Genomic DNA, 23,259 nt, shown 5'->3' on the forward strand with positions numbered 1-23,259 from the left:
TCATCCATTCCCGCCAACGCAGCCTGTCGAAAGGGTGGCGACAGCGTATGATAAGTGTACCGCGAGCATGTGGGTGTCTGCTCGCTCCTTCCCATGCTCGTGCTGCATCTTTGTCAACGTCCTCTGCACGACCCCCTCTCTGCGTCCCACTCACGTTCATCTCACATACTTATCGCTGCACATCTCTCTGTTTTCTTTTCTACGTTCTCACCGTTGAGCTCAACTCCAAATCTGCTGCCGTTGTTGTGCTCGTACACACACGCTCTTTCTTCGGCCCTACCCACAGTAAAACGCACTTCACTCACCTTATCACCTCACCTTCATAATGTCCCTCCACAGCATCCTTTTCTCCTCCGAGCACGTGACCGAGGGACACCCGGACAAACTGTGTGACCAGGTGTCTGATGCCGTGCTCGACGCGTGCCTCGCCAGCGACCCGTTCTCGAAGGTCGCGTGCGAGTCCTGCGCAAAGACCGGCATGGTGATGGTGTTTGGCGAGATCACGTCGAAGGCCGTTCTGGACTATCAAAAGATCGTCCGCGATACGATTAAGGACATCGGCTTCGATTCGGCAGAGAAGGGTCTGGACTACGAGTCGTGCAACGTCCTGATTGCGATTGAGCAGCAGTCGCCGGACATCTGCCAGGGGCTGGGCAACTTCGATAGCGAGGATCTCGGCGCCGGTGACCAGGGCATGGTGTTCGGTTACGCGACAGACGAGACGGAGACGCTGATGCCGCTGACGTACGAGCTGGCCCGTGGCCTTGCAAAGAAGTACAGCGAGCTGCGCCGCGACGGCAGCCTAGAGTGGGCCCGCCCGGATGCGAAGACGCAGGTGACGGTGGAGTACGACTACGACACGCGCGAGGGCAAGCAGGTGCTGACGCCGAAGCGCGTGGCCGTGGTGCTGATCTCTGCCCAGCACGTCGAGCACGTGACGAACGAGAAGATCAGCATAGACCTGATGGAGAAGGTGATCAAGGCTGTGATCCCCGCGAACATGCTAGACGCGGAGACAAAGTACTGGCTGAACCCCTCTGGCCGCTTCGTGCGCGGCGGGCCGCATGGCGACGCAGGTCTCACCGGCCGTAAGATCATCGTAGACACGTACGGCGGCTGGGGAGCGCACGGCGGTGGGGCCTTCTCCGGCAAAGATCCCTCAAAGGTGGACCGCTCTGCCGCGTACGCCGCACGCTGGATCGCGAAGTCGATCGTTGCGGGTGGGCTGGCGCGCCGCTGTCTTGTGCAGCTCGCGTACGCCATCAGTGTAGCGGAACCGCTCAGCATGCACGTGGAGACGTACGGCACTGGCAAGTACGATGACGCGAGGATTCTGGAGATTGTGAAGAAGAACTTCAAGCTGCGCCCGTACGACATCATCCAGGAACTGAGCCTGCGTCGCCCTATCTACTACGAGACGTCCCGATTCGGCCACTTCGGTCGCAGGGACGATTCAGGCAAGGGCGGGTTCACCTGGGAGGTGCCGAAGAAGATCGTCGAGTAAGCGAAGGACTTTCTCGGTCACATTTTCGTACAGTGTACTGAGCGCGGCGCCCCCACTCTCCCTCCCGCTGAGCGGATCGATTCCTTCCTCATCGACTGAAAGGCGTGTTTCTACCTAAGGAAGCTTGCGTTCTGACTCAGGGCAGCGCTGTAGGAAGCTGCTGCCCCAGGCCCCCCTCCCGTCTTCTTTTTTTCCCCTCTCTTTCGTCCATTCTCTCTCTGCGTTTTTGTGCGCTGATCATGTTGGGTAACAGACATGTGATGCACTTTCGTTTTCTCTTTGCCTTTTGGTTTTAAATATATATATATTTTTTTTCGTTCAGTCTCGGCGTGTCTGCTTGTTCGCGCCTTTTTCCAGTTTTTGCCTCTCTCCCCCTTTCGGATGTCTCTCAGATAGCCCGAGCGCAGACGAGGCCCGCCTCCACGCCGCGTTACTGCCTACGGACGGGGGGCGGGGGTGAGTGCAGGAGCTCCGAGGACCCTGGCCGGCGGCTGGCCGATCTCCTCCCCGAGCTCATGCGGCACGCGCCGGGGCCACCCACCCCCCTGCTCTACCCGCACGCCGGTCGCCGCCGCCGCCGAGCAAAAGGACCCTGAAGGGGCGGAGAAGGGCTGGAAGAGCTCGCTGGTTGCATGGCCCGATTCGACGGCAGGACGGTGCGTGCTGGACGACCAGGATTTAGCTGCAGTGCAGCCGAGGTTGGTGGGCTGTGGGTGGTATGCATGGAGCTGCTGACTGGTTCGTTGTATAATGACAACTAAAGGAAGAAAGTAATCTATTTTTCTTTTTTGACGGTACCTACCGAAGCTTTATGATGCTGACCACTGTCGTGCTGAGTGAGAGAAGCGCAGTTGATGGGAGGGGGGTGTTGCCGCCCAGATTGCACGTCTTGAACAGGCCCTGGTCTACACGTGACTTTTCCGGTTTTGTGTGCTGAGATGTGGATGATCGTTAAGAGGTTGCACTCAAAAGCGCGGCAATTTTCGGGCGTCCGAGTTGGTTGTATTACCTCAACTTTTTCTTGAATGGCATGCACAACTGTGTTAATGCCAACGGCAAATGCGAGCAAAAACGAAAAGCAGAAGGGAGGTTGCGTGGTGTCGTTTCACGCCTCGCTGTGGTTACTCGTGGTCATATTTCCTGTTGGGCTGAAGCGTCACGGGAATCACGCAGTGCTGTGTGGCGACCAGCGCGTAGGGGATGACGAGTTAATGGGGTGGAGCTCCTGGACTCGGCGCTTCGGCGTTACTTCCTGCTATGATAAAGTCGTCTCGCCCTTTTTAGTGAAAGTGTACCCCGTCTTTTCCTGCATTCCGTAACGCCTCTTCCTTTTGGGGTTGGCACGTTGTGCTTCGCTAGCGCAGTGTGACACTTTGTTTCCCAAGGTGTTGTTGCTGGCGTCCTTTGCCCCGCATCTTCCCGCTCGCTCAGAGCGCACTAGCTGCACCAGGGCCAGCCATGAAAACAGTACGTCTTCTTCTCCAGTCCGACCGGCGCACGCGTCACCACATGATGATCGACGGTGAGATCAACCCTAGAGAGTGGTTCAATTGGCATCCAAAGGAGTACCAGCCATGGTACTTTGATCGTCATAAATTCCTCTACGAGCAGGGCCAGTACGCCGCCTATCACCACCTGCTGTGCCATCAGGCCTATCTAAAAGATATGGAGCATCTCACTCGCTATCCCGAGCCGCGCACAGTCATTATCGACTGCCGTATGTCACCAGCAAAAATGCACCGCTGGGTGCCGCATAGCATGTGGCTGCCGCGCGATGAGGTCGAGTACGCCTTGCAGCTCACCAACGACGAGTTCCAAGAAATGTACGGCTTCCCAAAGCCAGCCAAGGACGACGACGTCATATTGATCTCGCACAACGGTCTGGCATCCGAGCAGGCTGGCTGGGAGTGGCGCAAGCAGTACTACCAACACGTGTACAACTACCGCGGCGGCACGAATGAGCTCTTCGGGGAGGACTACCAGGATTTTGTGCTCAAGGACCGACTGGATCCGTGGAAGGGGCCGTACCCGCAAAAGAGCATCTTTGTGGATAAGTGGAGTAAGCGCAAGGTGCTCACACGCACTGGTCCGTTTGACCGCGAGTACGAGATGCAGGATTTTGCGCTCCCAGACTTGGAACTAGAGAAACCGCGGCACTCCGATGATGGGCCACGTCAGAACATGCCGTATGGTCTGCAGTAGTGCCAGGCATAGTTCGATGCTGCACCCGTTGAGCGATTCATGGTTGCCTGACGAGCGCTTGAGTTAGCTCTTCAGGCAGCCGTTTCCAGGACTGCCCTGTCCTCTCTCTCTCTGTGCCCTGCTGTTGTTTGTCAGTAAACAGCGACGTCTTCCCACGCACCACCACGTCGTCGTCTTTGCTAAGTTCGAGCCATGACACTCCGCCTGCCTTACCTTCGGTCTGTGCGAGCGGAATTTTATCTCCACTTCTTTTGTTCTGCGCAGCACACCACTGTACAACAAGTCATTCAGCAGATCCATGCATACCACCCACAGCCCACCGACCTCGGCTGCACTGCAGCTAAATCCTGGTCGTCCAGCACGCACCGTCCTGCCGTCGAATCGGGCCATGCAACCAGCGAGCTCTTCCAGCCCTTCTCCGCCCCTTCAGGGTCCTTTTGCTCGGCGGCGGCGGCGCCCGGCGTGCGGGTAGAGCAGGGGGGTGGGTGGCCCCGGCGCGTGCCGCATGAGCTCGGGGAGGAGGTCGGCCAGCCGCCGGTCAGGGTCCTCGGTGCCCCTGCACCCCCCTGCACACTCACCCGCCCGTAGGCAGTAACGCGGCGTGGAGGCGGGCCACGTCTGCGCTCGGCGAACGCGGCCGCGGGCTTCGGGGCGCTCTCGTCATGCAGGCAGCGTCCGTGCCACACCAGCGCACCCGGTCGGACCTAGGAGGCGCCGCGCGTGTCGCGCACATGCACTCCGGGGCTCAGTGGCACGAACCACTTCGCGCCTGCTCCTCTCACCTCTGCGTGCCATGCCTGGGTGCGACACACCGTGCCAGCAGCGCTTGGCCGGGCATACGCACGGTGCCCGCACTTACAGATCCTGGGGCCTGCTTCAGAGCGGCGCTGCTGCCTGGCGAACGAGGGGGAGGGGGGTGCGTGCCTGGATGGCCTGCCCGCATATGCCACGACAGGGGGGGGTGCTGCCATGAGCCTGGGGCGGCAGGGGCAGTCCGCCTTCGACTGAATCTGCGCGCCTCTGACAGGCGTGCGTGTAGGTGGTGGAATCCTCCACGCGATTCTCAGTGAGCCGATCCGAGCGTGATCATGGCCGCACGTCCCTTCTGCGCAGCGCCAGTCACGCCATGTCCGCCGGCACCAAGAGTCGGCAGCCACACACACCTGAGCCCAGGCTGCAGGCTGCTGGACGTCCCCAGAGAGAGAGTGTGTGTGTGTGTGCGGGTACGACACTCGGATACCAGGGTGAGGTGCTCGGCGTCATCGGGGAGTTGCCTTGTGCATGTCAAAGCGTAGGCTTCTTTGACTTTGTCGCACCTCTGCGCCTCTCTTCTTTGGGGGAGGGAGGGGGCAGGTGGAGTTTGCAACAGTGAGTGCATCTTGTTGTGCCTCCTCTGACTGTTTGTGCCAGTGACTGTGCACACAAGAATGCGCCGCAGGGATTGGGTGGATTCTCGCATAGCTTCTCTGTGAGAAAGTCTCTGCAAATGCCCTGCTTCAACACTAACAGATTACTTACTGACTCCTCCAACTATCGCACATCATGCACGTGGGAGTTTTTGCGGAATTCTGAGTGTGTCCCTTCACATTGTTGTTCGCTTTCGTGTGTGGACGTTGATTCACGCTGTACTCTTCGTTTTTTCTCTCCGGTTCACTGGCGTGGCGGTACATGTCGCGCTGACTTCACCGACAACTACATAATTAAGGGAGGAGAATAAGCACATTGCTCTTACCTTAGTGACTAGCGGGTACAAAGAGGAGAGCTGCGGCTTTCGCGCACTGTACATCTCTCATGCAGGCGCTGTTGGCACGCCGGGCTCCTGTGTTGCTTTGGTCCTCCGTGTTCTCGCATACCATCTGTGATGGTGCATGCTTTGTGCATGGTAGCGGGAGTGTAGAGAAGCGTCCCAGTCGGCGCCGCTATGCCGCCTTCAACACGAGCGGACGCTGTGGGGAGGCAAAGGAGCTGGTGCACGCGATGAAGAAGATGTCAGCACAGGACGCGAAGGCACTCTATGATGCTCTGCATCCACGTGTCAGGCTGGACATTATGCGACTGCTCTCTGAAAAGCGAAGAAAGCGACAGAGCGATCGGGTCACGTCTAAGCTGACAAAGTACTACAGCGTTCCGTTCGAGAAGAACTACTTCTTTCGCGAAGAGGATGTGGAGGAGATGAGTACGCTGGGCAAAGGCCCAGGTGGGCAGGCGACGAACAGGCGAATGCAGACCGCTATCGTGAAACACGTACCCTCTGGACTCATCGTGAAGTTCAGCCGCTTTCCTTCGCTGTGGCTGAATCGCCGAGCTGCTCGTGAGCTTCTCAGCCTGCGACTGGAGGAGCATCTCCTGGGACCGACCTCACAGCTAGGCAAAATCCGCGTGGCGCGGGAGCGGCGCCGGCGGCGGCAGCAGCGGACGTTGAAGTACCTGAGCGAAAAGGGAGCCCGACTGCAGACGAAGGACACGCGGCGTTGCCACTGGCTGGCCTTTCTTACTGGTGAGTCTCCACTACCGAGCGCGGCTGTCTCTCAGATGGCGCTGGAGGAGGATGCCGCGGCGGTACCAGTGACGACGGCAGTGCTCTTCGGTCCAGAGTGCAACACGTGGTGGCCCAAGTTGAGAGCTGCCTCCCAGAGTACTGCAGCTGCGGCTCCCGACAGCACTGGTGATGGCGGTGTGCCGCTCTTTTTGCAGTATCTCTTCCCTGTCGCTTACGCTGATAGCAGCCCCGCGGAGCGGGAGGAAATGGCGGCATGCAAGTCGAGCAAGGCGGTGCGCACGAACGTGAGGCGAGCGCTGTCGTGCTTTTGTGAGCTCTTCGGTCTTCGCTTGCGTCGTATTGCGGCATCGGCGCCGATCGAAGCATCACGAGTGGTCCTCGAGAGAGACGGGCTGAACTGGGTGGAACGCAAATCACGCTTGACAAAGAACGGCTCCATGACTCCGTTGGCTCGCGCGTGTTGGCCACGCGTGTATATGAGTGTTCGCGAGCTTGGCATGTCACCAGAGGCACGTGCGATTGTCGTCTTTTTCAAGAAGGAGGTGCGGACTGCCTTAGGGTCAGCATCAGGGGCGTGGGCAGTGGAGGCGTTGCAGTGTCTTACCGAGGCAGTCCGGCGAAGCAAGTCGGCAGTGACCGTACAGCTGTCCAGCGGAACTTCATCTCCGACAAGGAGGGGGGAGTAGTTCACTTCTTTCTTTCTTCCTCGTTCAGTGTTACCCCTCTTTCATAGAGATCGTTGTGATAAGGTGCAGCATACCCACTGACGACGTGTGGGGGTTGTGCACGGCGCTTTTTCCGTGCAGGCGAGCTATGTGAACCCTTCGTCAGAGACACCCCCCCCCCCCCCCGGTGTTGAATCGCAGATAAATAAACTCCTAGCACACGCTCCGCCAATTGCACTTTTTCCCATACTTTTTTCCTCTTCTGCTGTAGTCCAACCCACTGGCGACGGTGCTACGCGATACACTCCTCCTTTTTACATTCGGGTACGTATCGACAAGGCTGTGGTGGCGCTGCGCAATGGTGGAAAAGAGTGATCTCTGAAGTAAACTGCTGTGAGGGTCAGTGTGAATCTCTTTCGAGGTTACATTAACTGCCCCCCTTTTTCTCTCCGTGAAAGGTGATTTGTGGAGTCGTACTCATGGCTGATGTAACGTGTCTGCCTTAATCCGCACGCAGATCACGTTCCCTTTCGCTTCTCCGCGTGCTCACTGCCTGCATGCAGCTGAGAGGCCGGGCTCGGATGCCACGGAAAGTGCTGCTCACTGACGTGAAGTTTGGCTCTACCTGAGACACATGCGTGCCCTCACCTCCACGTTTATCTGCCCTGTTCTTCTTTGCTTGTTCTTGTCGCGTCTTCTACCCACATTTCTTTCTCTGCGCACCACTGTGCGGTAAAATACCAACACACATGTATACAGATGCACAGCTTGAGTCAATCATTTCTCTGGCCATACATTTCCTAGAAAGAGCGTGAACTGTGTTCACCAGTCAGCAGTGCACCCCTTTCACACCCGCACATACACTCGGATCATCTCTGTTCGCGCGGTGGTGCCTCTGTTTCTTGCATACCCCCCTCCCCTGCGTGTGTGTGTGTGTGTTGTGTGTTTCCACCATCCGCCGCTCTCCACCTCTCAGCAGTTTTTTATGTACTGTAGCCTCGTTTGCATCCTATTTTCTTTTCCTGATCTTTTTGCTCAGTCATTCAGGTGTTATTGGCATTCGCTGCTGCTACTCCCTCTGTTCTTGTCTGCTTCTACACAATGGCTGCGTTTAGTCGTCTTCTCGGTGTTCAGCTGCCGTATGTGGTAGAGGTGGTCATTTTCCTGACCCTCGCCTACGCCACAGCGCACGCGTTCACCAGCATTATGTTTGCGCGCATCCACAAGTTCAAGATGGCTGGCCCGCTGACAGCGACCCCGTTTCTCGGCGGGGTTGTTACCATGATCAAGGATCCCTACAGCTTCTGGGAGCGTCAGCGGCAATACGACCCGCACGGCTACAGCTGGCTGGCCATCCTCACGCAATTTGTCGTCTTCGTGACACGCACGGACCTGTGCCACAAGATCTTCGCTATCAACGGCGAGGATACTCTTAGCCTCCAGCTGCACCCCAGCGGCAAGGTGATTCTCGGCGACAACAACATTGCATTCCAGAGCGGCCCAGGACACAAGGCGTTGCGCTCTAGCTTTATGAACCTTTTCACTACCAAGGCCCTTTCCCTTTACTTGCCGATCCAAGAACACCTCATTCACGAGCATATAGGCCGCTGGGTGAAGGACTACCCGTGGGGTGGCACCCCGGAGGAGATGCGCACGCACATCCGCGAGTTGAATTGCGAGACCTCGCAGACGGTGTTCCTTGGTGAACACCTTCACAACCGCACGGAGTTCACGCGCAACTACAACACCATCACCCATGGCTTTCTCTCTGCCCCAGTGTACCTGCCTGGAACCGCGCTATACAAGGCGGTACAGGCCCGAAAGCTGGCTATGGTGGAACTTCAGGCTGCGGTGCGCCGCAGCAAGGCGCGCATGGCGAAGCCGGATGCCGAGCCACACTGCCTGCTCGACTTTTGGACAGCAACGGTGATGGAGAAAGTCAAGGAGGCGGAGGATGAAGGCGAAGACGCGCCGGCGTACGCGTCCGACCACGCTATGGCGGACACCATGCTCGACTTTCTCTTCGCTTCGCAGGATGCGTCGACTGCCAGCCTGACCATGATCACGGCGACAATGGCCGACCACCCGGAGATTCTGGAGCGTGTTCGCAAGGAGCAGGATCGCCTCCGCCCCAACAACGAGCCGCTGACGTACGACTTGGTGCAGGAGATGACGTTCACGCGTCAGTGCGTGATGGAGCAGCTCCGCCTCTTCCCCCCAGCGCCGATGGTGCCCATGAAGGTCCACAGTGACTTCCAGTTGGATGCGAAGACGGTCGTGCCGAAGGGCAGTATGATCATTCCGTCGCTAGTGGCGTGCTGTCGAGAGGGCTTCACGAACCCCGATACGTACGACCCTGATCGCATGAGTGCCGAGCGCCAAGAGGACCGCAAGTTTGCGAAGCAGTTCATTCCATTCGGTGTGGGTCCGCACCGTTGTGTTGGGTACAACTACGCCATCAACCACCTCACTGTGTACCTCGCGCTCATCGCACATCACGCTGAGTGGCAGCGCATACGCACTCCTAATTCCGACAAGATTCTGTACCTGCCCACCTTGTATCCCCACGACTGCCTACTGACATGGCGCTATCGTGGAGGGATGGAGCCCAAGGTTGAGAAGGTTATGTAGACGGAGGAGGGGGGCGCCTGGGAGGGTAACACATGACATACATATTTCTTTCACTGTACCTTGCTGATACACTTGCGCTTGAGCACATACACTCATGGAAGACCAGAAGAGACGAGAGCGCGACGAGTTTGTCGCCGCTGCGCCACTCTCCCTCCACCTCTCTCAGGTCTCACCCTCTAACAGGCGTCTGTGTCTCCGCACTGATCTCGGAAGTGAACGTAATGCACATGCCAAGAAGGTGGCGGGTAGGGGAGGAAAAGGTAGAACAAGACACCTCCCTCCCGAGAATGAATAAATGAAAAGTGGGGTAGTAACTGGTCCAAGAAAAATGGAAAAGGGAAATGTGTACTGCGGATATCTTCTTCTCCGAGCACCGAAGCAGAAAAGGTGGAAGAGAGGAGGATGAGCGTACTAGAAGGTTTGCTTGTATAGGAGTAGGGAATGGTGCCAGCCGAATCCCCAAATCAAAGTGGGGGGAGGAAGAAGAGACGTTCATACGCCGTTGCCAAGCATCGGTGCCGCCGCGCATCTCTTGATTGTGCGCATTCAGGGAGTGGACCGCATCTCTCTTTTTTTCTTCGTTTCGCCTGTTCCTCTTTGTTCCCACCCCGTCTTCTCTCTTTTGTTTTGCTGTTCTCTTTCAGCCGTGTATTTTCTGTACCCACCCGAAGAATGTCCGCCCTTTTTTCTTTTTCCTTTTCTTCTTCCCACTTCAACCAGTCTTCTTCGTTTTCCCACGTCACTTTGGCTCTCCTCCACCCACTACGTGGGTAATCTCGGCGGTTTTACTTTCTCTTTCAAGAGAATTTTGTCCATCGTTCTTCTTTTTTTTTCCTTTCAAATATTTGCCTTTTCTACTGTTTCTGCCGATGCCAACCTAGGAGGCTGGCATAGTGTTTCCACGTCTTCTCTTCCTCCCTTTTTCCTTTTTTCCGGCTTGTTGTTGCTTCTCGTAGATTTCTCTCTCTTTACCGCTGTGCTACATACACTCCACCCCGGTGCTGCTCCCCCCTTCCCCGACAACTCGCTCTATTGTTCTGAGTCCCATGGGCTGTGCACCCAACCGAGGAAGGGAACAGCAAAGAGAGCGAGACGGGTGATTGGGCGGCAAGGGGAACGCCACGTTGACTTTAGGTCGTTCTGAATTTGATTTTATAGTATGATTTCCGGTCACTATGACAGGTAGTGTCTTCCACAGTGGAAGCAAAACAAAACACGGGAAGCAAGAGAAAGAAAGGCGAATCAATAGAGGTACAAGCGGCTGCTGCCAGTGAGAGAGGGAAAGGCGATTGGTGGCCTTAGCGCTGCGGAAAAGCCATATGGTGCTCTCGACACCCATTGCAGTGGGGTGCGGTCTCGGGTGACTTGGCTTACCCCCTGCGTTCATGGATACTCACCGAAGCACCCTTCGTTGGTTTTGTTTGTTGGGCCCTCGTGTTGCTTGGCTTGCGGCCACCTCTTCCATTTCCGGCAACGAAGACACTAGTGGTTGTGGATGGAAGGGCACTGTGATGTGGCAGAGGACTAACACCATGATGACCCCACGTCACGCGGAGTAGAGTTACGCCGCTACTTAATCGATGCATCTGGAAAGCGGAGAGAGAGGAGGGGAGGGGGGGGGGGACGATTTGGCGCAGTTGTATGGGATCGGACATGTTTAGCACAGAAAGTGTTATACACGGCCTTGGCAGTTCTCGGCGTTAGAGCTGCATCAGCCTCCCGCCTGTTATCTCTTCTCACCCCGCACATGCTCACCCACACCCACACACTGTTCTTCCTGTGACTTCACACATTCACTTCCCCTGTTTCTTTTCCCTCCCTTCTCCACCCCGACTAACCCACGCTCGAGTAAACACATACTTTCTCAAAAGGAGGGTATTCGCCAGAGCAGAACGGGTTACTACCTGCATGTGTCTTGTTCACAGCCCATTCCAACACGCGCACAATCGCAGTCATTTGCAAATCAGCGGATACCCCCCCCCCCCCCCCCAGAGCACCCCAGCACAATGGCGGAAGAGAAGGGTGTGGCTGCAGTCTCGCCGGCGGAGACGGTTGAGTCTCAGTTGTACTACGTACGGTATTACTCAGGGCATACGGGTCGCTACGGCAATGAGTTCCTCGAGTTTGAGATCTCCGATACTGGTTCCCTTAAGTACGTCAATAACAGCAACTACCGAAATGACTTCATTATCAAGAAGCAAGCTCGGGTCTCTCCAGCGGTGCTGGAGGAGGTGAAGAGGCTTATTCTGCGGTACGCTGTGTGCGAAAGTGACGATGAGCGGTGGCCAACTCCGGATCGCAATGGGCGACAGGAGTTGGAGATTCACCTCGGCAACACCCACATATCGCTGGTGACGAACAAGTTGACGTCTATGGCCGACATCCCGAATAGTTCGGAGACCGTCGGTCTGGTGAGGTTCTACAACTTTGTGCGGGACATTAAGGCGCTTATCTTTGCGCTGGTCTCCATTCACTTTAAGATTAAACCGATCTAAAGTAGAAGTGACGTTTTATGTCTCGAGTGGAGGACGAGAGGTTGTTCAGGTGAAGTTCTCCGCGTGCGGTGAAGTACGCAGCGCTGGGGAGCGTTGCTTCGTAACACGGAGAACACCGGAACAAAATATGCAGCATGGCTACTGTGAGCCGCATCTCCGTGTGTGCGTTTTCTATTCTGCCTCTGCCATGACCCTCGTGTTGGTTTGGGCGTGTGGCAGTAAGTCTGTGCCGCGATGCACAAGAGTGGTCGAGAAGGTGCGTGCTTACAGCCATGGTAGATGATGGAAGGATATTCTAGCAGAATGGAGAGTGGCGAAATGAGAGCAGAAGACTGTCCGGTACGCTCCAACGGCGATCAGAGTTCTCATGCGATTTTTTAGTTGTTCTTCTCACAACGGTGCCTTGCCACGTGTGAAGACGCCTTTCTCTTTCCCTCTTATTTGCTGCTCGTATCCCTGCCCTTTGGTCCTCTCGTAAGCTGCAGCAGGACAGCGTGTGCGTGTGTCGTACTCTCGTACTTCTTTGTGTTTCCATATGTTCCTTCCCTCCTCTCACTAACCAACGCCGACGCGTCACCGCTGTCGCAGCGAATCAGCACGCAACAGTGCCCCCCTTTCACCTCTGCATAGAACACCAAGACGTGTACGACGCACCCGCACTTGCCACCCTCGCGCACAAATACACACCGACGCGCACGTACACGCCAATACCGTCTCACAGCGCCTCTTATTCTCTCTCAGTCGACAAGCCCCGACAAGAGCGACCCGCGCAGTAGAGCACAAAGAAGCACAACGTAGAGAAGAGGACAAAATCGTGATACACCGTTGTGGACCCCTTTCGCTTGCACGGTTGGAACGGGATCGCAAGCATGCATGCCCACCCGGCGTGAGCTGTCCCTCTCCGCTTCTTGTACTGTATAGGCCTGCTCTCGTTGATTCTGCCGTTGGTTGAGAATATCTGTCTGCGAACGGCGCCGTTCGTGTTACATATTCTCACAACAAGCATCCATACCGGACCCATGACTTTCTCCGTCAAAGGTGGCAACTACTCGTCGTCGCATCCCAGCCCTGTGATGCACCCCTACGTCTCGCCGTCCTTGCTGCCGCAGTCTCACGGACAGCAAGCGCCGCCATCGTTCTCCTTGGGGGACGAGCAGTACGTAGGGGTGCCGAAGCGTGTCGGTGTCGACCCCACCAAGTACAAAACAACCATCTGCCGCAACTGGGAGCAGACAGGGACATGCAACTTCCGCGGCTGCACCTTTGCCCACGGCGTCGAGGAACTCCGCGCGCCTTTACGGCCTGATGGGCACACACCGGTGCTGCGCCCGCAGCACCTCTCTCCTGGCAACACGCCTCCTCTGCGTTCCTCGCAGGCACCGCCGCCGCCGCCTTCGTCAGGCCACTACACACTCGAGCAGTTGCTAGATATGTTGTACAAAGAAGTCCTTCATCAGCGCGAGCTCGTGGCAGTGCACGTTGAAGCCAACACCACACTTGAGGGCATGCTGCGCCGTGAGCAGGCCCAGCATGGTGTGTCTAAGAGGAAGTTGGAGGAGAAGACGCAGCAGTGCGAGCTACTCGCAAAGGAACTGTTTGCCCGCAATCAGCAACTGCGTAATGCAGCGGATAGCTCTCCAGAGGTCAAAGGGTTGCTCGATCAATGGGAGGCGCAGCTGGTGAGCTTCTCTGAGGCGGATACGAAGAAGGATGATGCATTTTACACCGCCCCCGCCACATCCTCAACTGATGACGGTGGGGAGACTGGAAAAGACTACGAGAGTGCGCGTATTGAGGAGCTACTACGTGCTTTGCAGCAGTGAGCGCAGTGTCGCATTCCTTTGCCGACGTTCTTCAGAACCTCTACCCCTCCTTCCTCTTTTAGTGCTCACGTCGGTGTTGGAGGAAGCCCAGGCGCACATGTGATGATGAAAAGTGGAGACAAGGAGCGCAGCAAGAGATGGCTGACGAGCAGTCGTTCACCCTCTTCCCCCTTTTCCTCCCGCCACCCCACAAGACACGCAGCGAAGAAGGAAAGAAAGAGTGAGTGAATGTGTCGTTGTCGTAAGTGGCGCATTGCCTGTTGTAGAAGTCCTTCTGGCAGAGTTAGCGGGGGCGGTGCGTATTCTCACCGGCGTGCGCTGTTCACATGCCTCCCGCATGCACGGATATTCCTGCGGAGATCATGCGGTTTCTTCTCACTTCTTCGTAGCGCTCCGTTGGTGTTCTCGCATTTTTGCTAAAATGACCCAGGGCGCACGTTGATGTAAGCGCGATGCATTCGATAGGGGCGTGTAGGACAGGCCGTCTGTCGCGAAACATATGATGTGTCGGGGACGGGTGGGGTGGAGGCACCTCTTCTTATAAGTTGTCCAATCCTGCTCTTTTGACTTCGGTGTTGCCGATCTGTACAGCTGACACATTCACCCGTAGTAACGTGTTTGCGCTTCGCCCTTCGCACCGCTGCTCCGCCTGCTCCTGGTCCTCTTCCCTTTGTTTCTCGTCTCTTCGTCTACCACTGGTTGATGTTGTGAACTGCTCTCTTGGTCCGTCTCTCTGACCAGCACCTTCACGCGCATATCGCCCCTTTTCCCATCTGCACAAAAGTCAGCCCCCCCCCCCCCCCTCCCCACCCAACCCTCCCAACCCTGGGGTCGATATAAGCGCAGCTACCAGCTCTATCGTCGTGCATTTGAGCAGATAACGCCCGCTTTTCACTCGTCTTTTGCTGCTCGTCTTGTTGATCGTTTTTTTTCTCTCCGTCTTCTGTGACGTTTGTGCTTGTGCCGCTGCGGCCTTACTGGTCTCTCTCTGGCATTACTGGAGAGGCTCATGGGCGTAGGCGCCGCTGAGTCCACATGGTGGTGTCGTAGCGTCTGTCTATGCGTGTGTGATCGTTATTGGGCGGTGACCGGTGCGGAAGGCATGATAGGGCTTGCCAGCGCCGCTGGTATGCGTGTGTTTCTGCGCGCATAGACCGCTGTTTTCAATTTGCGCTGCTTTTTTTTTTTCGTTCTCTTCTCATGACCTGTGAGGAGTGACGTAGTAGCGATGAAAAGAGTGGGCTCCCACACTGACACACGTTGCTGTGCAGGTGTGCATTGCGGTGTATCTGCATGTGTGTCGCTGTGTGCTCCTTCTCCTTGTTGTGAGTTCAATACTAAGACACGAAAATTGTCGAAACCAAAAGAGAAAAATCGGCACATGACAAAGAGCGACATTTGCCTTTGCGGCTCCTGTTTGAGTTCCCGACTGCGTTGGTCTTTCGCGGCCACTGCCAGCGATGCAGTCTCATTACCTCTGGCGTGGCGGCACTCTACCCCTGAAATGGATCTCTCTGTCGTGTGCTTGTTTCCCTCACCATCATCCTCGCTTTTCGAACAACTCGATTTCGCCACTGTTGCTATTTCATCACACGCGCTCTTCTCTCTACCGGGCTGGCCACGCTACGCCCTTCAGCTGTTTTTTTTTCTCCACTCACCTCCCCCTCCCTCTTTCACACAGCTGACACCCACACAGAAATACGCACGCAGCGACAACGTGTCGAGGGTACCGAGAGAGTTCGCGCTGTTCGCTTTTGTGTATGTTCGCATGATCGATTCGTTCGCACCGCTACGCATCCGCCTGTTCAGTTGTCCTTTGAAGCGAGAATACACATCTTTTCTATCAACAGACGGTGTGTATACCATAGCCATCTTGCTCCCTTCCTCTCTCCGATGCTCTTGTCAGTTTACCCTCAGACCCTCGCGCCCTTCCCCACACATCTGCTTTTCACGCTTTACTGGAGCGTTTAGTGCTTGTCCGTGTGCCTTCTCCCTTTCGTCTTTCCTTTGCGCTCTTTCTTGTGTCGATTCAGCCCTCCCGTTTCCGTTCAACGCCCCCCCCCCCCCCCACTTTTGACGCACTTCTGCCTGTGCCGGCGCTGCCACCCACACGACCACGGCGATTTCTCCCCCCGTTCTTCTCTCTCTTCTGTGTTGATCTCATCTGCGCCCTTTCGAGTGTCATTGGATCCTTAACCAAACGCCCCCCTTTCTGTGACGCCCCACCGTTGTGTGTTGTGCTGATTTCTCCTCATCGCTTCCCGTTTTGGATCCGCTTCTCCATTGTAGCGCTGGCTATTCGCTTTTTTCGGTTTTAGATTTCTTTCTGCGTCCCAGCCGGGCCTCTTTGCTCCTCTCTCACGACAAGCATAGTACCAAACAACGTCCCCGCAGACACGCACGCAGCCGTGGACGCTCGGAAATGGGGAAGTCAAAGAAGCACGGTAAACCAGCAAAAGGTGTATTGAAGAGGGGAAACAAGAATGACAAGTGCAAGCGCAAGGCTAAGTTCATAGATCCTGCAAGCAGCGTAAGTCGCGATGTGCGTGAAAGCGTGGAGGCCCTCGTTGAAGAAATCGAGCGCGAGGAGCTGGTGGTGGAGCCGCAGCCCCTTATCAAGGCAAAGAAGAAGCGACAGGAGCTGGTCGAAAAGGAGAGCGTCCTCTTTAAAAGCGGCATGACAAAGGAGCAGGGGCACACGATCACCAACAAACTCCAGCAGCAGGGCACAACGCACCGTAGTGAGGGCGAGGGCGACGAAGAGAGCAACGACGGCGACGGCGGTGGCACTGAGGAAGACTACAGTGACACGGCAAACGAGCCCTCTCGTGAGTACCGCAAGGGCGGCTACCACCACGTAGTCATTGGTGAAGTCTACAACAACCGCTACCGCGTCGTCAAGAAGCTAGGCTGGGGCTACTTCTCTACGGTGTGGCTGGTGTGGGACTACCACAAGGAGCGTTACCAGGCAATGAAGATTCAGAAATCGGCGGCAAGCTACAGCGAGGCCGCCTACGATGAGATCAAACTGCTCACGGAGATTATGGAAGCAGACCCGCACAAGACTCGTTGTTGTGCTCGCTTGAACGACTACTTCAAGCACACGGGGCCGAACGGGACGCACGTTTGCATGCTCTTTGACGTGTACGGCGAGAACTTGCTCTCCCTGATGGAGCGCTACGAGTACCGCGGTATTCCTCTACCCATTGTCAAGTGCATTGCGCGGCAGGTGCTCATTGGGCTTGACCACATCAACTCTATTGACATCATCCACACAGACCTGAAGCCAGAGAATGTACTCTTATCCACCCCGAAGCACTCTATAATATCGCTGATGAAGCACTTTCACCCTCCTCCCCTGCATCAGCGCCCAAAGCTTACGGAGCGCGACCCCAAGACCATGACAAAGTCACAGCGAAGGCGCTACTACAAGAAGCTGGCAAAGGAGGAACGAAAGACGCTGCTGTGCGAGAAGGATGGCGAGCATACATCTAGAGGCGACGAGCGCGGCACGAACGAGAACGGGGATACGGATTCAGAGTTGAGCAAGACGGATCCGGAGTGGGAGGTCGAGCGTTTTCACCACGTCATCCTCGCCGACTTTGGTAATAGCTGCTGGACATACAAACAATTCACAGACGAGGTGCAGACACGGCAGTATCGCTGCCCGGAGGTCATTCTAGGCGAGTCGTACTCTACTTCAATCGACATTTGGTCTTGCGCCTGCATGATTTTCGAGCTCATTACGGGTCAGTTCCTTTTCGACCCAAAGAAGGGCGATGACTACTCGCGCGATGAGGATCACCTGGCTCTGATGAGCGAGCTTCTCGGTGATCTGCCGGAGAGCATGCGACTGGGCGACGGCAAGTACCGAAGCCACTACTACAACTCCAAAGGAGTCTTGCGCAACATTAAAGATCTGCAGTACTGGATCCTAGAGGATGTACTGCATCAGCGGCACAAGTTCACGAAAAAAAAGGCAAAGGAGATCGCCGACTTCCTGCTACCCATGCTCAAGTACTCCCCCGACACCCGCGCCACCCCCGCCGCGATGCTGCGCGATCACGACGCCTTCTTTGATATCCAGGAGGATGACTACGCACCGCTGTGCTTTGTTGATGAGGGGGGTGACGACGAAGAAGGCTCTGCTTCGGACGACGAAGAGGAAACTGACAGTGATAGCTCTTTGGATTCCTACTCGTCCTCCTATTCCAGCGAACGGAAAGCGAATCGCTCCCGGCAGCTGAACAACGGTGCCGACCGCTCTGAGGCCTTCCGGTACTGGGAGGAGCATCCGATTCTGAACCGCACCTACCTAGAGGAACGAGGGTTGACCATTGCTGACGTTCAGTCAGTTCTCGCCGGGAACTTCTTAGACGACGCCGCAACCCATAAGGCTGCCGCGGAGGTGATTCGTCTGCTCTCAGAGGAGGCGGACCGTCTCTCGAGCGACCGTGGCAGCGCTGGAGATGAGGCGGATAATGAGGACGAGGACGACAGCAGCGATGATGACAAGGAATCCACGCAGGACTCTGAGAAGCCAGTTGAGGTGGCTGTGGGTGGCGTGGCTTGTAGCAACCATGGCGTTGAAGAAGGCAAGGCGGACTCTACAGATAAAGAAGATGAAGAGAGTGACGACGGCACTGACTAGAAGGTAAGGTTATTTCTAAGATGGACACAAAGCAACAAACAGGAAACGCGAAACTGCACTCACGGTGCAGAGAGGCGCAGATGCAAGTGTGCGCATACTTTCAGCAAAGAACGAAGACGCCTTTGACGCATCTTCGCTACTGAGCTTTGTTGCCTTCCTTCCCGTTGTCGCAACAGCCCGCTGGCTTCGAGGGGATCCTGCTTATCACAATAGTGTAACTGCACGGTGCGCGCTGCTCCGCCTCCGATGTGTACGGCAGCTCAGGGCAGCATCTCAAGGGTAACTGAAGTGGACACCAATGCATGGAAAAAGTACGCAATTTTCACCTCTTCTTTTGCGGACAACGCGAGGACGACGGCTGTCCACTCGTCCACTGCTAATGACAACGGCAGGAATGTGGTACCTGTTGCACCTCTCTCTTGCTCGCCCTGCAATGTCTCCACTCTTTCCCTGTGACTCTGCTCTTGGTTCACGTGGCCTGATTGCCGCTCTCCTATTTTTTTTTTTTTTGCGTACTGGCGCACTTGGGACTGCATCCCTCTCGTCCTGCGCTTCCCTGTCTTTTTGGGCGACACACATACGCACGTACAACTCCACCTCTAACGTTTGTGCTCTCGGTGGTGCAAATCGAAACACTCACTGCCCTTTTTTGGCTTTCGGACTGTGCACTGAACTTATGTGTGCCCTCTCCATCGTGCGCCACCCCCACCCCCTTCTTCATCTCGCTGTGTTGACTCTCGTGTAGGTTACCAGCATGTCCAAGAAGCAGGAAGTTAAGGAGTACGGCCCGAACGTGAAGAAGGGCGAACTTGTTTACGGCGTCGTGCACATCTTCGCTTCCTTCAATGACACGTTCGTGCACGTGACGGACATGTCAGGCCGCGAAACGTACGTGAAGGTCACAGGTGGTATGAAGGTGAAGGCCGATCGCGATGAGTCTTCTCCCTACGCTGCCATGATGGCCGCCCAGGACGTCGTGGCTCGCTGCAAGGAGTGCGGCATCAATGCCCTGCACGTCAAGATGCGCGCCGTCGGTGGAGTGCGCACCAAGTCCCCTGGCCCTGGCGCCCAGGCCGCCCTCCGCGCACTCGCCCGTGCTGGCATGAAGATTGGCCGCATCGAGGATGTCACACCGATTCCGACCGACTCCACCCGCCGCAAGGGATCCCGCCGTGGTCGCCGCCTCTAAAGTTCTTCATAGCGCATACATTGCTGACTGCTCAGCCGTTCAGACCAAGGCAACAAGCCGCATATTACTGGTGTCTTTATCTTTGTGATTTCTCTTCCTTTCACCCTTGAAAAAATGAAAAGCAAATTGCGCAGAAAACAACAGCCGTGACTCTTCCGATTGCTTTCCCCATTTTAATCCCGTACACCGGCTGTGGCACTGGACATCTAACGGCCCTGTTGAGAGGACCGATGTTCTTGGGATGTGCTGGTTGCAGTAGGTAGAGGAGGAGGAGGAGGAGGAGACAACGCGCTGTGCTCTCGTGGGGTGGTGGCAGCGTGGCGCAGCGTTGGGCAAAACAGAGTCCTCCACGTTTTCCATAACAGAGTTGCCATGCTCTTCCTTCCCGCTTCACCACCTGACCTCTTCGCTGCCTTATCCTGTCTCGATGAAGTGGGGCCACCACATCGTACCCTTGGGAGCCATGGGATGACCTAGTGATGGCAATGACAAGGCGTCCCTTCTTCCAGAAGGAACCAAGTGGACATGAGATGCGGTGTCTACGCAACTATTATTTTCCACGCATAACGCTTCCTCAACTTTCTTTTCCCTGTCGCATTCTGCTTCTCCTCTTTTGCATCTCTCCTAACTGCCTCCTTCCTCTTCTCTGCCTCCCACGGTGGCGCACAGCAACGTGAGCGCCATCCATCGCGCACCAAAGAAGAGAGAGAACAGTGGTGAGCGCGTATTCTGCTGCTTTGATTTTCTCACCCGCTCACGTCCCTCCTTTCGGCAGCATTTCCGCACCCCTCCCACCCACCCACCGTGTCTTGCACCACCTCGTTCATTTTCTGTGCTGCACGAGAGAATGTTCCGGTTCTGTGGCCGTCGCTTGGTGGGGCGTACGTTGCCCCTGCTCGCCGATCATCACGAGCTACCTGAGGCATTTGAGTTCATGGAGCACAAGGTTATAGACAAGGATATCCACTCCGCCTACGAGAATATGGATACACTGCGCCTCACCATCACCCGCCAGGACGAATTTCTCTTCAAGGAGGCGCCTGTTAAGTGCGTCACGGTCATGGGCGTTAACGGCGAGAACGGAGTGTACCCCAGTCACGCGTACAAAATCACGCAGCTGGCACCGGCGCCACTGACGGTGGAGATGACGGACGGTACGGTGGAAAAGTTCTTTACAAGCGGCGGTTTTGCCCACATCAACAACGAAGGTTCCTGTGATATTAACTGCGTGGAGTGCATCCCACTCTCTGAGCTTGATGTCGATGCCGCAGAGAAGGCGCTCGCGCAGCAGCAATCAGCTTTGAGTAGTGCCTATGACGAGAAGGCGAAGGCGGTCGTTGAGATTCGCATCAGCGTGCTCGAGTCGGTCCTTCAGAGCCTCAAGCACATGTAAGCTGGGAGCATTTTATGGAGTTGCGCCCTGCTCCCACGTGGTCAGAAGTGCACGGCCACGTTCAGCACGAAGGTGGGGGTCTGCTGGACCCATCTCTGTGTTTCTCACTGCAGGACTTACAGCGTTGAAGCGTATCCCGTTTCCACCCTCCGAGTGTACCCACTGAAGAATGGCTTCTCTTCGAGCCTGCCATCGTTCTCTCCTCCTCCACCATGCAGCGCCCACGGAGTTGGCATATGACACCTACTGCGACGCATTACGTTTCTTTTGTCCCACTTCGCTTGCAGGGTTCAGAGGCAGCGCTCACCAGCTGCGCGGGGTACTGTCACTGCCCATTTTCTCAAGCACGCTCCTCCAGACCCACAGACGCATCTTTAGTTATTAGGCAGTTGTTAACTGTAGGATAGTAAGAAAAAAAAAACTGTACACACAACCGCATGCAGAATAGGAGCGTGTCGATGCACAACAACGACGAAGCGCAGGTCTAAAAACTGCCGAAGCATCGTGGGCAACTCATACAAGCAGTGACGCTGCTGACACAGCAAGAGGGGAAAGGAGAGATGCGAGACGTCATACTAGTTGAGCAATGACAAAGGAGACCACCTTCTTTGGTACGTTTCAGTTCATCCACTAAAATAAGATGGCCGCACGTATTCGCACAGAAGCCTCTTGCTTGTAACAGCTTTTTAGCGAGCTATTCGTTTTAGAGGGGCACTGGCACTCCTTTCCTAGCTCGCTGTGTATGGTGACACTGCTTGTTTGACCTTTTCCAACATACTTCCGCGATGCCCAACTTTTTTCCTCTTTCCCTGCTGCTCTCCTTCCTCATCCCCCCACCCTTGACCATTACATTGCTCCTTCTCTTCGTCTCTTTATATACCTTACTGGAAGTCAACTTTATCATGCTCTTCTCGCCATTGCAGTCCGTAATGACGCCGAGCACCTCACCCTGGTATCCGAGTGTCGTACCCGCACACACACACACACACTCTCTCTGGGGACGTCCAGCAGCCTGCAGCCTGGGCTCAGGTGTGTGTGGCTGCCGACTCTTGGCGCCGGCGGACATGGCGTGACTGGCGCTGCGCAGAAGGGACGTGCGGCCATGATCACGCTCGGATCGGCTCACTGAGAATCGCGTGGAGGATTCCACCACCTACACGCACGCCTGTCAGAGGCGCGCAGATTCAGTGGAAGGCGGACTGCCCCTGCCGCCCCAGGCTCATGGCAGCACCCCCCCCCTGTCGTGGCATATGCGGGCAGGCCATCCAGGCACGCACCCCCCTCCCCCTCGTTCGCCAGGCAGCAGCGCCGCTCTGAAGCAGGCCCCAGGATCTGTAAGTGCGGGCACCGTGCGTATGCCCGGCCAAGCGCAGCTGGCACGGTGTGTCGCACCCAGGCATGGCACGCAGAGGTGAGAGGAGCAGGCGCGAAGAGGTCCGTGCCACTGAGCCCCGGAGTGCATGTGCGCGACACGCGCGGCGCCTCCTAGGTCCGACCGGGTGCGCTGATGTGGCACGGACGCTGCCTGCATGACGAGAGCGCCCCGAAGCCCGCGGCCGCGTTCGCCGAGCGCCGACGTGGCCCGCCTCCACGCCGCGTTACTGCCTACGGGCGGGTGAGTGTGCAGGGGGGTGCAGGGCACCGAGGACCCTGACCGGCGGCTGGCCGACCTCCTCCCCGAGCTCATGCGGCACGCGCCGGGGCCACCCACCCCCCTGCTCTACCCGCACGCCGGGCGCCGCCGCCGCCGAGCAAAAGGTCCCTGAAGGGGCGGAGAGGGGCTGGAAGAGCTCGCTGGTTGCATGGCCCGATTCGACGGCAGGATGGTGCGTGCTGGACGACCAGGATTTAGCTGCAGTGCAGCCGAGGTCGGTGGGCTGTGGGTGGTATGCATGGATCTGCTGAATGACTTGTTGTACAATGGTGTGCTGCGTTCAGGAGGAAACATGCGTGATATAAACAAATGATCGAAGGGCGTTTATGCCTATTAATGGGCCCGTGCATTTCGTTCATCAGAGACGTGTACATAGACCCTTTCTCATCCCTCTGAATGCCCTCTGAATTTCACTTTGTCTCTTGTCCTCTTTGCGTGTTTTTTGTCTTGTCTGGATCTGTGCTGCGTGCGTCGACAGAACTCGTGACTCTCAGCGTCTTCACTGCAACGGCTGTGTGTAGCGTGTGTTGTGGGACTATATGGGCGTCGCCC

The 23,259-nt window shown here is 56.3% G+C and overlaps 9 protein-coding genes across 9 annotated transcripts; all 9 read left to right on the forward strand.

Moving 5' to 3' along the window:
• Positions 1–325: 325 nt before the first annotated feature.
• Positions 326–1,504, forward strand: LBRM_30_3550 (S-adenosylmethionine synthetase; the record flags this gene model as incomplete). The annotated part of the gene is made up of 1 exon (XM_001566928.1): positions 326–1,504. One exon carries the CDS (start codon positions 326–328, stop codon positions 1,502–1,504), a length of 1,179 nt encoding a protein of 392 aa, XP_001566978.1.
• A 1,458-nt stretch (positions 1,505–2,962) lies between these two features.
• On the forward strand, positions 2,963–3,706 carry LBRM_30_3560 (conserved hypothetical protein; the record flags this gene model as incomplete). Its single annotated transcript, XM_001566929.1, has 1 exon — positions 2,963–3,706. One exon carries the CDS (start codon positions 2,963–2,965, stop codon positions 3,704–3,706), a length of 744 nt encoding a protein of 247 aa, XP_001566979.1.
• Positions 3,707–5,497: 1,791 nt separating this feature from the next.
• LBRM_30_3570 (conserved hypothetical protein) lies at positions 5,498–6,892 on the forward strand (the record flags this gene model as incomplete). The annotated part of the gene is made up of 1 exon (XM_001566930.1): positions 5,498–6,892. The coding sequence occupies one exon, from the start codon at positions 5,498–5,500 to the stop codon at positions 6,890–6,892; it is 1,395 nt and encodes a 464-aa protein (XP_001566980.1).
• A 1,080-nt stretch (positions 6,893–7,972) lies between these two features.
• LBRM_30_3580 (cytochrome p450-like protein) lies at positions 7,973–9,502 on the forward strand (the record flags this gene model as incomplete). The annotated part of the gene is made up of 1 exon (XM_001566931.1): positions 7,973–9,502. The coding sequence occupies one exon, from the start codon at positions 7,973–7,975 to the stop codon at positions 9,500–9,502; it is 1,530 nt and encodes a 509-aa protein (XP_001566981.1).
• A 2,006-nt stretch (positions 9,503–11,508) lies between these two features.
• LBRM_30_3590 (putative mago nashi-like protein) lies at positions 11,509–11,997 on the forward strand (the record flags this gene model as incomplete). The annotated part of the gene is made up of 1 exon (XM_001566932.1): positions 11,509–11,997. The coding sequence occupies one exon, from the start codon at positions 11,509–11,511 to the stop codon at positions 11,995–11,997; it is 489 nt and encodes a 162-aa protein (XP_001566982.1).
• Positions 11,998–13,016: 1,019 nt separating this feature from the next.
• On the forward strand, positions 13,017–13,820 carry LBRM_30_3600 (putative zinc finger-domain protein; the record flags this gene model as incomplete). The annotated part of the gene is made up of 1 exon (XM_001566933.1): positions 13,017–13,820. The coding sequence occupies one exon, from the start codon at positions 13,017–13,019 to the stop codon at positions 13,818–13,820; it is 804 nt and encodes a 267-aa protein (XP_001566983.1).
• Positions 13,821–16,242: 2,422 nt separating this feature from the next.
• Positions 16,243–18,471, forward strand: LBRM_30_3610 (putative serine/threonine-protein kinase; the record flags this gene model as incomplete). Its single annotated transcript, XM_001566934.1, has 1 exon — positions 16,243–18,471. One exon carries the CDS (start codon positions 16,243–16,245, stop codon positions 18,469–18,471), a length of 2,229 nt encoding a protein of 742 aa, XP_001566984.1.
• Positions 18,472–19,225: 754 nt separating this feature from the next.
• On the forward strand, positions 19,226–19,660 carry LBRM_30_3620 (40S ribosomal protein S14; the record flags this gene model as incomplete). The annotated part of the gene is made up of 1 exon (XM_001566935.1): positions 19,226–19,660. The coding sequence occupies one exon, from the start codon at positions 19,226–19,228 to the stop codon at positions 19,658–19,660; it is 435 nt and encodes a 144-aa protein (XP_001566985.1).
• An 847-nt stretch (positions 19,661–20,507) lies between these two features.
• Positions 20,508–21,053, forward strand: LBRM_30_3630 (putative ATP synthase, epsilon chain; the record flags this gene model as incomplete). The annotated part of the gene is made up of 1 exon (XM_001566936.1): positions 20,508–21,053. The coding sequence occupies one exon, from the start codon at positions 20,508–20,510 to the stop codon at positions 21,051–21,053; it is 546 nt and encodes a 181-aa protein (XP_001566986.1).
• Between the last annotated feature and the right edge of the window lie 2,206 nt (positions 21,054–23,259).

The sequence above is a fragment of the Leishmania braziliensis genome, chromosome 30, assembly GCF_000002845.2.
Source record: "Leishmania braziliensis MHOM/BR/75/M2904 complete genome, chromosome 30".
In the NCBI taxonomy this organism is placed as follows: Eukaryota; Euglenozoa; class Kinetoplastea; order Trypanosomatida; family Trypanosomatidae; genus Leishmania; species Leishmania braziliensis.